Source organism: Anser brachyrhynchus (assembly GCF_964034855.1).
Source record: "Anser brachyrhynchus genome assembly, chromosome: Z".
NCBI lineage: Eukaryota > Metazoa > Chordata > Aves > Anseriformes > Anatidae > Anser > Anser brachyrhynchus.
Genome location: NC_137697.1, coordinates 73,241,186 through 73,256,160, shown reverse-complemented (window position 1 = coordinate 73,256,160; position 14,975 = coordinate 73,241,186). Strand labels below are relative to the sequence as shown.

The 14,975-nt window shown below is 41.4% G+C and overlaps 1 protein-coding gene across 7 annotated transcripts in view; it reads left to right on the top strand.

Moving 5' to 3' along the window:
- Positions 1-14,975, top strand: part of HAPLN1 (hyaluronan and proteoglycan link protein 1) — a 63,117-nt gene that overhangs the window by 27,944 nt on the left and 20,198 nt on the right. For 4 of the 7 annotated variants that reach the window (XM_080574559.1, XM_080574558.1, XM_080574557.1 and 1 more), the window contains 2 exons: positions 3,678-3,803; positions 13,025-13,399. In XM_080574559.1, the coding sequence (XP_080430685.1) occupies positions 3,704-3,803; positions 13,025-13,399 (475 nt within the window). In that variant the 5' untranslated portion in view covers positions 3,678-3,703. Of the gene's footprint in view, positions 1-2,268; positions 2,381-3,677; positions 3,804-13,024; positions 13,400-14,975 lie in introns of those variants that run through there. The other 3 variants (XM_080574563.1, XM_080574562.1, XM_080574561.1) reach the window with 2 other exon arrangements.

Sequence of the window (14,975 nt, the reverse complement as noted above, 5' to 3'; positions counted from 1 at the left end):
GGAAATATGTTTTTGTATTAAAAACAGAGATTGATATGTGCCTTTATTGGCATTTTTCACTCTTCCTTCTTCGGTGAAATGCTTCTTACTTACACAGTTTTATTACTTGAAGGCATTCTGCTGATTTCCAGCATATTACATTAAAATGCAAACATTGGTGCTTTATCACCTTTTAGATTTGCCTGTGGTAGATGAATTATGGTTCCATAAGCATAACAAAATGATGGTTAGTATGACAGTTTCAAATTGTATCTATGAATGGACAGGTTTAGAGAAATTAGAAGCTGAATGCACAGTCATCTTGACCACTGCCCTAAGCCTTGTGTTCCCCCTTTGTAAACTGCTATTCAGCCTCCTTCTGTCCCTGTCTAAGGAGACAGCAGATTGATGCAGAAAGATGCAGTAATTGAAACCAGTGCAAATTTCTTGAATATGACTAATCATTACCACTTTTTACTGAAAACTCACTGTCTTCCAGCCAAGACTTTACTAATTTTAATGCGGAAACATCCACACCTATCATTTTTCCCCTGAGGTCTTCAAGGCTGTTGCAGAAAAGGAGCCTGACTGCCGTTACTTTGGCTAGAGCTGAGGATGTAAATTTCTTTGGCTAATTGCTTTTTGGATAACCTACAAAACACTGGGGCTCAGATTCCTGGCCTGGCGAAGTTGCTTTGCGTTGCCTTGGCCGTGTGCCGCGTCTCCCATCACAGGGAGTGCCAGGAGAAATGTGGCACGAGGTCGGGGTGTTCCCAACTTGAGACACCATAGGTGGCAGTGAATGGGCTGCTCACCTTTAACGGAGGCTGGAACAGACGGGATGCTTCTGTCTAGCTAAAAGTTTGCCCTGCGTAGATCAACCTCAAGCATAAAGCGTTCAGTGATTTTGGGAAATACGCGATAGGTAAATTTTACAAAACGTGGGCCAAGCATTTGCTCCCCCGTGAGGCAGTCTTGAAGTTCTTGCTGGTTTTGTGCAGTCTGAGGCACTTCAGAGAGAGATGCACCTGAGCAGCACAGATGAGCTTCACCAGAGTGAAAGGAAGCACAGACACACACATACACACACTAACTGCGTGTGCCTGCCCCTCCACGTCCCATGAACACATCAGGCTGCCCTTTCTGTCTTTGGCTATTATGGAAAACCAGAAGCCTAGACACTGTAAACTTCGTCTATTCACAAAGCTAAGGTACCACCGTTTGGGGTATTTCACCCCAAATCCGTGTCAGTCTGTACCCCAGAGGTTGATTTTGTGCCATATCAATGGCCTCTGACCCATGACATTGTTCAGCTGCATCCACACAGCTGAGGAAAGAGCAGATATCCGGAGTCCAGCATTTATATGTCTCTCATCCTCCTTCTGTGATGCTGTCACGGAAACTTTTGAGCACAGAGTAATATTTGTCTCTATTTGAAGGAAACAGAAATACCTCAAAAAGCTGTATATGGATGGCACCTTCAGTGCAACAGACTGAACAAAGTTCTTCTGCAGATCAGATTGTCAGGGAAACTCCTGCTAAGTGGAGGGCTTTTCCCCATTGCATTAAGGTGACCTTGAAAAAGAAGGGGGCCATGTGTGGAGTTCTCCATTTGTGTAACCAGGAGGTGTGTCTTTATTCCATGATGGAGCCCTAATCCCTGCGCATACATAGTTTAGGAGAAATGGGGATGCTGTCCCCCAAAGTAGGGTTGTACTACCAGTCCCCTGTCTATTTGGCTGTTCTGTTTCACTGGTGCCATGGAAAAGAGCAAGTTTGTGACGATAGAGGCAAAGCTGTAATGAGCTGATAAGGCGCTCCCCAAGCAGGTCTGCCGAGCCCCTGCGGGGTCCAGGAGCTTTTGCATCCATCCTAGGCTCCAGGTTGCAGATTGGGACGGGCACACCCCCATAGGCTCTGCATGGGCTCTCCAAAATCAAAGCTCCTTTGTTACCCAGACTATTTCGAAATCAACAAAACTCTCCCCAACCAATGAAAAAGAATCGTCAGTTTTTAGTCAACAGCCAAAAATAAGTGAACAAAAATGCTCCAGACCTGCAGTATTTCCACCTTTTAGAGCAAATGTGCCCGGTGTGGGGTGTGTGAGAAGAAGAGCAGTGTGGTTTTGCTTCACACCGGTGACCCCCCCAGTCAGCAGAGGCTCAGGCTGGTGTGCTGCAGTGGGAGCCACATCTGCCCTTGCTCTCCCGAATGGAGGTCATCGGGCTGCCAGGCTTTCCAGGAAAGAAGGAGTGGCTGGGGAGCCCGGAGTTTCTGAGCTGGACCACCTGGAAAGCAGCATGCAGCAATCACTTGTCCTGCCCCTAGGCACTCCTCTATAAGGGATGCTGAATGGGCACTGAGCTCCCACCCAAACTTGCTTGAAGAAATGGAAGGGCAGGCAAGTAACATGCATGTGCTGTTAGAATAAAAGGCAATAGCATTTCTGCATTTCGGTTGGTAGCAGAGGCTGTCCAGGTTCCAGTATTTGGATCTAGATTTGAAGCTTGTAGGTGCTGGCATCTGCTTAGAGCCTGGGGCTGCTTGGAAAGCTCAGACTCAGCCCCCAGCTCTGACTGAGAGTACCCTGCAACTCTGATGTGCTTCTAGCTCTGAGAGAGGCACAGCAAAAAAGATTACACTTCTCTGCATTAGAGAGAAAGCATATTAATAATGCTGTCCCTACTTGAAGACTGGGGAAAAAATACTAGTCTCTTGAAAGGCAAAGTTGGGAAATAACTATCTTTTATTTCAAGAAATAAGGGTCATTAAGATTACAGCTATAAAACACACATCAGTCTGAGCCCTCCATATAAAACTTCTTGTCTTTTATGCCTCCTTTTCTATTTCAGGTCTTCATTTGCCTAATTACTACTCAGAGGCTGGCAGAGATTTTCCCTGCAGCGCTCAGCTCTGCTGACTGCAGAGACCCTACCTGGCACACTGAGTTAGTGCGTCAGCATTCTAGGTAGAAATGAATGAAAAATCAATCAGGGCAGCTGCAGAGGTAGCATATACAACTCTAACCTACTTTGTGCATGGTTTTGAACATTTCATTGTGTATTTAGGCATCTTTTAGAGTGGTAAGTGGATCTGAAATAAAATAGACCTTTCTATCAGCCTCAGAAATGTTTTGTCATCTTTCTTGCTTAGCTTAAGCAAACTTATCACCCTGACTACTATGTTAATTTGCAGTCTTGTCTGAAATGCCAAAACCTGTGAGAAGATTGTTTTTACCTTAAAAATCTACCACCAGCAGATTGCATCATATTGGGATATAGACTTAGAAATAGCTTCGGTTGTTTTAACTGTATTCCTGGACCAGAGCTCGAGTAGGTCTGGAAATGCAAAAGCACACTAGAATATTTTTTGAAACACCAGTACAGCTTACATATGGTGCTGCAAGGGGTTTAGTTTATGGATATCTCTGTGTGTGTGTGTGTGCTTTTATTCTTTTGTGTTGTATTTCTGCATAAGCAGAGCTAAATATGGATTGCAAGTTTCATTTAATCAAGGTCTAGTTAAAAAGGTCCAGTCTTCATGACGAAGAAATTTCTACCTGTTATAACTTTTTGAGCTGAATGGGTTAACTATGTTACAGATCCTTTAAAAGATCACTACTGTAACAAGTTGTGCAGTCCAACACTGTAAAGGTTTCCAAAAATTCACAAGCCTCTTTGTATGTGCTGCCCTTACAGTGAAGAAGATTCTTTTGACTATAAAGATGACGAGTCTCCTCTTTCTGGTGCTGATTTCTGTCTGCTGGGCTGAACCTCACCCTGACAACTCAAGCCTGGAGCATGAGAAAATTATTCACATCCAAGGTAAGGAAATACATGACAAAATACCAGTATCTTCAGATTGCTCAGGAAGACAGAATGACGTGCTTAATGATCCTTATTTTTTTTTTATTTTGCTGCATGTTTTAAAATACTGCTACCTGTGACCAGAACCTTTACTTTTCTTGTTCTGTTTCATTATTATTACTCACATGGAAAGTAAAAAGACAAAAATCAAACAAAAAAACCCAACACAATAACAAGAAAGTTGCACTGTTTAACAGCAATTAGTCACAACCTTGCAAAGATTAGTGAGTAAAGGACAGCCTGTTTTAAGATAAAGAAGAAAAGCATGCATCCTAAAGTAATAAGTAACTGCAGTGGGTTGAAATAACTACTTTATTGTGGAATATTTTTCATTTTAAGAGACTGCCATACATATTTCTTCACATCACAGAAAATTACTGCTATTTATTATTTAAAAAGGCTTAGCACATCTGAGATCATAACTGGGCAATTTAAACATCAGGAAAAGAAAAAAAAAAAAGTATCTTACCCAGAAAGAAATGTGTCCTTTCTCATACCTTTAATTCACACCAAGTATTATACTGCCCTTCTGCATAATCCTGTTTGGTTTGAATCCTAGAGCTTATAGCTGTAGCAGGATTTGAGTCTGCAGTACAATGCAGCTGTTTTTTCAGTCCCAGCTTCAGTCGTTGAGGGTCATCCTGTATAAGAAAACAACAAGGATTTATGCAGTAAGGACAGGCAGAACTAACGGATATTCCTGCCTTCATTTATATGTTTATTGAGGATGACTAAAATTAATCTTGCAAAACTAAGAAACAAAGCACAAATTCTCCCACCCCCAATTTTGATTCCTTTCTCTCATCAGCTGGCAAATTATTTTATTTGAATTTGTATATAAATATGATTTACCAAGTTAGAGATGTATACTAAGAAAGTCCAAGCATTTAGAAGTTCCCAGGTAAGTCACAGAAGTGAAAGGCATGCTGCACCTACTGAAACAGGCACTCATGCTATCAAGGTCAAATAAGGAATAACAGATACCTGGTTTTCCTCTAAAGAAGCTTATAGCATAAAGGTCAAATGAATGTGTATACCAAAATGAAGAAATATCACCATTGTGAGATGGTAAATGTTCCTTCCCCAGGCAGGGTAAATTTCAAATTTGACACTCATGTCAACTAAATAGATAGTGTGCCTTTCCTTGTATAATGCTGTTTCTTATCTCTGAAATTTACTTACCATGTTGGGAGAAGAAATTATTGGAAATAATTAAACCAAATCAAAATTAATTTTCCTTAATCTGTGTATCTTAAACTTTCTTAGAAGTTTATTTTAGTTTAATTTGCAAGTCATACATGTTGCTTATTACTAGTCCTTCAGGGTGTGTACAGTGCAATTTGCAAGTGCTGAATAGTTCACAGATGAAAAAAGTTGCAAGATAGAGCATTCTCCCTACCCCTGAAAACTCAACTCTTCTGAACCTTGAGAGCTCATTCCTTGAAGGAAAGCTGCATGATGCTTAAAATAAAGCTCTGCCATAACCTTTGCTGATCAGCTGATTTGGGCTCTGAAATACACAGACCACAAATCAAAAAGAATTAAACTGTTCAGAACTTGATATTTCTACTATTAATTTTTTCATTCCTCTCTGCATTGTGGAATCACAACAGGCTAGGGATTTCACTCTGCCCAGTGCTGCATAAACACACAAGATGATCTACACCTGGAAATGAGCTGCAAATCAGGGAAGTCTGTGGAACATATGCTATAGCTTCATACAAAAGGCATTTTATATTATATTAAGGAGTATACTATTGAGTAGGTGAAATCCAAGGGATCCAGAGCTAAACTCTTGGATTACGTGTTTTGGAGTGACAAAAGGTGCAGATAAACGTTTTGTAGTCAAGTACACAGAGCTAAAAGGGATCTCCTGAGGCAATGAGCTAAACTGTCTTCTATTCCATTTTTTTTACAGCATCTAACATCTCATAAAGTTACTTTCATTTTTAAACAAGCTGGGTTTCAAACCTTATCACTGCAAGGCAGTTTTAGACCCTATTCTGACATGAGAGACATTCTTCCAATTCTACGCTTGCTCACAGCCACTGAACAGCCTTATGCTTCTCCTAATATCCTTATCTTCAAATAACTATCATTCTTCTTTGATGTTCGCTTTAAAACATTAGTGCTTTACCAACGTCTCCTCACAGCTACCATATGAATAAACTTTTTCAAATTCTTCCCTGAGTATGTAATCTCCAGTTGCCTGATGTTAGTTGTTCATCCATATGCTTGTTGTTTGAATCCAAAATTCCTTAGTGTGCACAGTCAGGATTTCATTCCAGATAAGATCTTCGGCTAGCATCAGTATTTTTACTTTCTTGACAACAATGCTTTGCTTGTTAGACCTGAGGTCAAATCTGCCCTCTTCCTGGCCATGCTGCAGTGCAGATTGATAGTCTACCATGTTAGACAATATTTAGCAGTTGTAGTCCCTCATTATCACTTGCAATTAACAAGTACAAGGTTCATATCGATAATTCTTCACATTAGGCCTCAAAAATCTAGATTTTGTATTCCATATTAAATTCTGTCACTTTGTCCACCCTTTTTCTGTCTTCACATGTTCTAAATACCTATCCTTCTTCCTTCAATGAGGCTATATACATCATGTGAAAACATTACTCATTCAATAGTCCCATTTACTTACTTACCTTATAAGGTAAAAAAAATGGAAATATTAAAGAGTCTCAGAAATGATACTGGAGAAAGTTGACTGGCTTTTTTCTAGGCCAATCATTTTGCTTTAACCCAAGCAATTGCAGTCTCCTCTGTATGAAGTTTTTACACATTTAGCAAAGTTTCCATCAAACACCTGTGTTCTCCACCCTAATTTCCTATATTTCCCAAATCACTTCCCTGAAATCCAAGCAATCAATGAATCACATTTTCCTGGCTTTATATATTTAGTTTTATTATACGATTGATATAACATTAATCTGACACCCTTTGGTCAGAATATGCTGCATTTTATCCATGTTCCCAGTGACTTACTCTAATTCTCTATCTTCTTCAACAATTTTTCTTCAAAAATTTTCCTATTTGCTGTTGAAGTCAGACTAATAGTTCTGTTAACAGTTAAATTATGTTCCTTACATATGTGTATATGTTATGTTGCTGTTGTGCAGAAACATATGGTACTATTCTTGTAGTGCAGTAACAGGCTACACTACAGTGCACTGAAGTGATAGGCAAGCTGATATCTCTGCCTTCAGGTTTGCCATACCAAGTGCCAGTAGTAATGTCAGTACTTCAGGTGGTGAGTTCTTCCACGCTTTTCATTGAACAGGCTATATTTTCTGAGCTCGGATTTCATCTTTACATTCTTATTTTGTATCAGTGCACTCATGTACTTTAAACTATATCCTACTTTCAGAACATCAAAGCTAACCTTACTAAAAACGTAAGATATGTTAGTTTAGTACTTGCGTCATTTCTCTGTTGTCTCCCACCTCCACCTGTGTGGTCACTCCACACTCCAAAATGAACCTCTGCCTGCTCAGAAGACTTTTTTCACTGCTGCAGTAAGATCTTTCACAGACCTTCCTGACATGTTTTTGGTCTATGTACTAATGCAGACGGCCACTTCATCACCTCTTTGTTTCACTTGGCATTCCTGAAGAGCTACTGATTAATACCATCTTCTGGTCCGACGACTATTTCAACATGCTTTTGGCTCCCTTAGCAATTCTGTGTCAGGAGCCAGAAGATCTGGCTAGTTGCACCATTTTACTGCCCTCCATTAGTATAAAAACTCTTGTTGTCTCTCAGGTTTAGCAGTGCAGTAGGCATAGATACCATGTTTTCCCTTTAAGTTTTCCCCCAGTTTCTTCCCTTAGAGTTTTTCTTATCAACAATTTGTGTCTCGGTCACAGAGGACTAGTAATCAGTGAATTAGCAAGTGTCCATCTATAAAGTAAGTTCCAGGCTGAGTGCTTTCCACTCTGAATATCCTCAAAAATTCCTTGCAGCTACACGTGATCTGTGTAGTCGCTGTTGGTCCATTCCAAGCAGGAAGGTGGCAGTACTAGTTGTCCAGATACACATCAGCCAAGACTGGAGGTCCTTCAGGATCCTCTCCAGCCAGAAACCCTCATCTTCTCTTCTTGCTTCTCATGAGCAGCATGGGTTTCTGTTTTATCAGTCTTTCACGGCAGTAGGCCATCCAATTCTATTCCCCTCCTTGGTTAATGCAGTGAAACAGGACCTCAGTCCAGTTTCGCATCTGCTAGGCAGTTTTTCCCCCTACCTTTACCAGTCTTACTTTCTGCTTCTCTCTCCTGGCCCATTTCCTTTGTTTATATCTTTTCTCTTGTGGTTTTATTCCACTATCAAAGAGCAAAATTTATGGAATATCTAAAGCTGCATTTAACTCTTCTGTGACTTTATGTCCTTTCCTGAAGCTTGTAGTGCATTTCATGATTTTGGTCAGGCTGTGCTATTATCCCAGACTACTTGGCCAAATCATCTCTTCAAGATAGGCTTTACACCTTGCTCTCTGTTAGTTTGTTTGCATACAAGCGTCCTTACACTTTAGCTTTTGTGTGATAAAAGCAAATGAGAGAACTATATTTAAGTGAGGTGTACTCTCCTCCCTAGCACCACAATAAACTGTGTACACCTTAGAGGGTACCAACTCTTTAACAACAACAACAACAACAACAACAACAAAACATAATCCTAACTGAAATCCCATGTTTTTGCATTATTTTTCCTTAAAATTTCTTGATATTTTTGTTACCATTTAGGACAATTTAGATTATCTCAAAATCCATCATGCAGTCTCTTATAGTCGAGCTGCTTCTTTCACATCAGCACAACTTTCTTTCCTCTTCATAGTGTGGCATATTGAAACAGCATGTAATAGAAATGTCAGCACGGAACAACGTCACCTTCTGTTGGCATCTCGGTTTCATTAAAGGCATTCAGGTCTGCTTATTAGACGTTACATCTAGGTCTGTTACATTACTGGTACATTGTAGGTACCAGTATACTCGTGTCATGAAAAATTATTACAGAAGCAGGTTTCATATTAAACATCAGTTTAAATTATTAATTTGCCTTCACCGTGCTACATTAGTGTAATTTCCCATGCGTAACATTTAAAGATAATTCAGAATCTCCACGCAGTTTCTGTGTGATATTTTGTCAGTCTTAATGCCACACCACCCAACCCAAGAACATTTCCTTCCAAGCAGAAGAGGTACTGAGACAGTGCCATGATTTCTGCTCTACTCATCTTCTGCTCCCTCTTTTGGGGCTAACAAGGGCTGAAAGGTGGTGATACCGATGCTAACTACGTGGTGACTAAATTCTGCTCCTTTGCCCTGCTATTAGTGCAAAATCAGAACTAGCCCCAAATTTGGGCAGTAGCCATAGGGTTGAATATAGATTTAATGCCAGGAAGTTTATGGAGGTAGGTCAGGGAGGTAGGTCCCACATGAGAGAACTGCAGCCAGATCTTCATGCAATTTATCTATACTGAATTAAATGCACATTTAAAGTATATTTAAGGTATAAGATGGCAGTAGTTTAGAAGAGACAAAGTCTGTTATTTCGCTGCTGTTTTTTTTTTTTGCAATGCTAGAATTCCAAGAAACTTAAACTTGAGTTAATACAGCCCCTTTAACATATTTCCTCCCATGTATTATTCAGTGTGAATAAGTGACATCAGAGGAAAAGCATAATTATGGGGAATTATTTTTATCACAGAAAATATTTTAATTTTTAAACAAGCATAGTACAATAACAAGACATGCTACTTCTATAGAAAGAGTAAGGATACTTTAGCATGAGAGTTATGCTGAGGTCCCAGATACCAGTACAAGAAAGCAAGAAACAACTCTATGTTTATTTAAGCTAGCATGACACAATGGTTTAATGGTTTTGCTAACAGTGTGGAACACCTAAGCAATACATAAGTTTTAATGGACAAAACACATCTACGAAGACTTCTAAGGGCAAAGAAAAACACCAAGATTATTTTTATTCTAAAAAAAATGTTCTTTTTCCCTTCATTGCTGCTCTGTAAGTTATTCCATTAAAATATGGGAATAATCAAGTTCTGTACCACGGTCAGCATGAGATTCTGGACAGTTTTGATGTATAAAGTGAATAAAGCTGTTTGCCATGGGCCGCGGCCTGACTCATCCTCCCTGCCCCACACTGTGTTCCTTCCAAACCTGGCTTGCCATTACTCCTGACTGCAAAAGCCAGTTAAAAGAAAAGAAAAGAAAACAAAACAAAACTAAACAAACAAAAAGACAATAAGCCAGCCAGTGAGACCAAACTGAGGGTGGTAGCAATGTGAGAACAAGTCCATTTGCTGTCCCTGAGCTGGGAACCACACTGCTGCAGTCAAGGCAAGGCATGTACAGGGTAAGGATGATAGAAGGAGCACTGCTAGTGGCATAGCAGTCAGACATGGGAAAGGGAGAGCGGAACAGAGGCTACAGCCTCTTTCTCCTTTCTCCTCCTTTCTCCTCTCTACCCTTTCTCCTCCAGTGTTTACCTCCTTGGTTTGGCACCACTGAGGGGCAGCAAGGCTAGCGCATTTTGAGGTGTTGTCTGAGGCTCTTGTGTGGCCGTGCATCTGGTCTGTCTCATCCCCAGACAGGACCCAAACGGTCCTGTTGGAGGCAACAGTTTAGCGAGGTGTTATCTGCAGTTTGCAGAGTTTACAGTTGTTCGGCCATTCACCCCACGACTTCTCTGATGGTACGTACTTATGAAGAAAGTAGTTCTGGGGAAGAATTACTCTTCTTAAGCGCAGCGCTCACCCCATCGCCCACCATCAAGTCACCGTGTTACAACACATCGGGGCCCAGGGAATGCCCCAGCCTGAAAAGAAGCTGTGCCTCCCCCTCACCCCCCAGCCTCCCATCCCCTCCATCCCTGGCTCTTACTGGGACACAACCTCAGGCACCCCCTGAGCAAAGGGCCTCAGGGCTGGAGGGTGGCAGCCGGGAGGGACATGGGGTCGCGCGGGGATGCTGGCACCTGAGACAGAAGTGACAGTGCTCTGGGCAAGTCTCCAGCCCTCGCTGGCAAAGGCGAGCTGTTGTTAGAAAGAGTGAGCGTTAACAACCTGAGTCAGACTCTCCCTCCTGTCCTTTCTGCTAATATTTATTAGCTTGCCCGTTTCAGTGTTAAAGACACAACATAGCTGAGCTCTGATTCAGGTTTCTTGGCAATAACCACCCAAAAGCATAACATTCCTCCTCCCAAGGTAGACAGAAGTCTGTGGGACTTCTTTGTCCCTGATGGAAACGGGGAAAGCAGCAGAGAAGCCATCCTGGCTGCCTTCCCATTCTTCCTTCTCTTCCCATGAAAAAAGGGCTGGCAGCTCTTCCCATCGTGCCCTGCCTGAGGCCATCTCTCTCCTCAGACGCTTCCCTCTTATTGCCAGAGCACCCCTTGCCCCTGCCCAGCACGAAGGACAAGAAGACCACTTGCATGGGACGGTGTGGGGTTAGCAATTTCACTAGCTAGGAGGGTCTCCTATCTTACTAACCCAGCTTGCAGTACCTGAGCTTGTTCATTCTGGAGGAACCTTCCCTCTGGCTAGTCTATCCTATGCAGTAACAGTGGTGCGCTCGACACAGCATATCCTGGCAAAGAACTACACATTCGGGTTAGCTTCTTTTCTTATGCAGATGCAGGTTCATGCTCAACCGGCTTGTCTTTGCAATTAGCGATAGGACTAGAGAGAATGGCTTCAAGTAGCACCAGGGGAGGTTTAGGTTGGAAATCAGGAGACATTTCTTCTCAGAAAGAGCAGTCAGGCAGTGGGACGGGTTGCCCAGGGAGGTGGTGGCATCACCGTCCCTGGGGGTGTTCAAGGAAAGGTTGGACGTGGTGCTTGGGGACATGGTTTAGTGGGTGACATTGGTGGTAGGGGGATGGTTGGACCAGATGGTCTTGGAGGTCTTTTCCAACCTTAATGATTCTCTTATTCTTTGTAATCATTTATGTGAGGTCAGTAATTCTTTTCTAGCAAGCTGAGTGCTGGTGATTCATTGCCAGCTTCAGTCGGTGTCTCTACTGACAGAGGACAGCAATATCTACAGAAGCACAGAAGCACTGAGCTTTGCTAAATCAATTTTGTATGAGAGGCAAGAGTTACTGAAAGGAAGAAATATTCTAGCATTTGGCTACATGTGCTGGTTGCCACCATCAAACCTGTGCTTTCCAGGGCTTTCCCAAGGCAACACAGCCTGTCAAAGAAGCCCCAGAGAGACGAGGTTGGAAGCGAGAAAAGGGAGCAGGGAATCTGGGGAAAGGGTAAGGAGGACAGGAGCCTGTCAGCTAAATATGGGTCGGTGTGAAAAGTCAGATCAAAACATCAAAGATAAAATGGCGACAAGTTTGAAGGATATCAGTAAAAAAAGACAGGGAAAAAAAGATTGAGATGATCAGGAAAGAGGGCAGGAAAGGACAGGATTTTACTGTTTTGATGATAAACTGGACTTTCTGACGTTAGCAGAAGTATGTCAGCAGAGGAGCTCGAAGGTTAGAATAAAATACACAAAGAAAACAGGCCATTTTAAATTACGCTGACACTTTCCGTGTCCTTATAGACAATGCTGTTTGATACTGTAACACTTTTCCTGTTCTGTGAGAATGATTTGCTGCATCCCATATCATTAGAGGCTTTGCCTGAATAAGCTCAGTTCGCTTATAAAAACTGAGTTATGAAAAAAGGGCAGTGTTGATTGACAGCTCTGGAACAAACCACAGGGAAATACACGATGCTTGCATTGAGCAGTTTTCGGATGATATCATTCATACACCAACTCTACAACCCTACCGATATATCACTGCACCTCTATCGTTATGACTATGGATTATGTAGGATGGCCTCTGCCTACACAGGGGACAGTGCTGCAAACCATTTTGTCTACTCTGTGCACACATATTTCACTTCCCCACATACACAGTGTGGGAAGTAAAGCTGTAGCTTGCTATTGAATCTCACTTCAATGCCTGTTACTAGCTTGTATATGTGTGACTATGTAAATAATTGTATATAACTAGTTTGCATGCCTTACTGCTGTACAGGTACAAAATTATTGCAGGGAAATGATCCTGTGGACTTATAGCTAATGGTCATATCCGTTCTGCACAAGGTGGAATGCAGACTCATTCTCCTTTTTGTTTTTCTGCTTGAATCCTAGAAGAAAATGGACCCCGTCTACTTGTGGTAGCAGAACAAGCCAAAATCTTCTCGCAGCGAGGTGGCAATGTCACACTGCCATGTAAATTTTACCACGAACACACATCAATAGCTGGCTCAGGAACCCACAAAATCCGGGTCAAGTGGACCAAACTCACCTCAGATTACCTCAAAGAAGTGGACGTCTTTGTTGCGATGGGACACCACAGAAAGAGCTATGGAAAGTACCAGGGCAGAGTGTTTCTGAGAGAAAGCAGTGAAAATGATGCCTCCCTTGTAATCACAAACATAATGCTGGAGGATTATGGAAGATATAAGTGTGAGGTGATTGAAGGATTAGAGGATGACACGGCAGTGGTAGCTCTGAATTTGGAAGGTAAGTAACGCCTGAATTATACCTAAATTTAGATTTGCGTGGTGTTAAGGAATACCTGCTTTTCCTCTTCATACTGCTGGTATTGTGCTATCAGCAATAGCGGCAAGCTGAGAAGTGGGATTCATTGTGCTCTGGGGACCTGGGCCTGACAGCCTCTAGCAGCTATCATAAATTAGAAGAACATTAGAACTTTTATAACTTACACTAGCCCACAGCATATTCAGCTCCCAGTGAGCCTAGTGCAAGGGGAGCCAAGAGAAAAAAAAATCAACCCCTGACCAAACACAGTATGAAGGACTCCATATGTTTTTAATTTGGTCCTGTAGTTTTACAGAAATTGCTACGTGTTTTTGCAGTAGACTTGGGCAAAATTATATTAAGAATTCCCCTAAAAGCCATTTTACAGAACTTTGGGACATTTTATATTAGCAAGCAGATAAAAATCTTCTTACAACAGGGAAAATCCTAAAATAATTTTACAGAGACAATGGTTTTGTCTTTTTTCCAGCTTTATAATTGTATGAAATACATCTCTATATATCCTGCTAAGACAACTTTTATATGTAGACTGTAGTAGCCACTTCCCTCAGCAATATTCTTCTAAACAATACAGTACAAACCATTAGAAAAAATGGTGCAATGGATTGAAAAAGGACAAAAAAAATCATCTTTCATTTACTCTTATGAAATTCAGATAAATTTTATGAGATTCAGTGAAGGTAAATCTGCATTTGGCCTTTTTCCCCAACACGCTGTGTAGTTCTCAGCAATAAACCACGAGTTGCTTGACATGTCTCCCTGTCCCCATTGCCCTTATACTTACCAACATGTGTATCAGGCATTATGTGGTAGTTAGGGGGAAAAAAAATGGGAGGGAGGTGAAAAAAAAAAAAAGAAGAAAAAAATATCAAAAGCAAGACCCATTAAATCAGTGAGGTATATGAATCTTTCACTGCAGGCTGTTGCACATTATGATGGTTGTTTACTTAATTCTCAGTAAGACTGGTTCACTGTTGGTTGCAACCAAATAGATATCACGGGATGAGCTTACTTCTTTACATCCATTTTTTTCTTTCCTGGTTGGAGGCTGCTAATATCTTCCGTTTCTGGGTACAGAAAGGCCCTGGCCCTACACAGTTTTCGTGCCAGCACAATATTCCTTTTAGATTGTTTTTCACCCCACATAATTGGTTCTTAATAGGAACATACACTGTTCTTTACAAATTTAGGAGATAAAGAAAATTGGTCATGTACACAGGTTAAGTTACCTAATACTCAGTGTTGAGTGAAGACAGAAATGAGTAGAAGGAAAAAGCATTTTACTTCATTCATGGCATAAGGCAATAACATTTTCTGACAGGCTCCTCATGTCCCAAGTACATACCTCCATCATCCTTCGAGCTTGTTCAGGTAAATCACTGTGCATCTTGTTCCCAGTCATATACTGGGACTTCCCAGCATTTTATGGCATATTGATATCTTATGCCAATGTAATACAGTCAGAGCCAGTGTAAAATCTTTAAAATATTCATCGCACCACACATTTGGTACCTGTTCTGGTGCCACGTAGCATCAT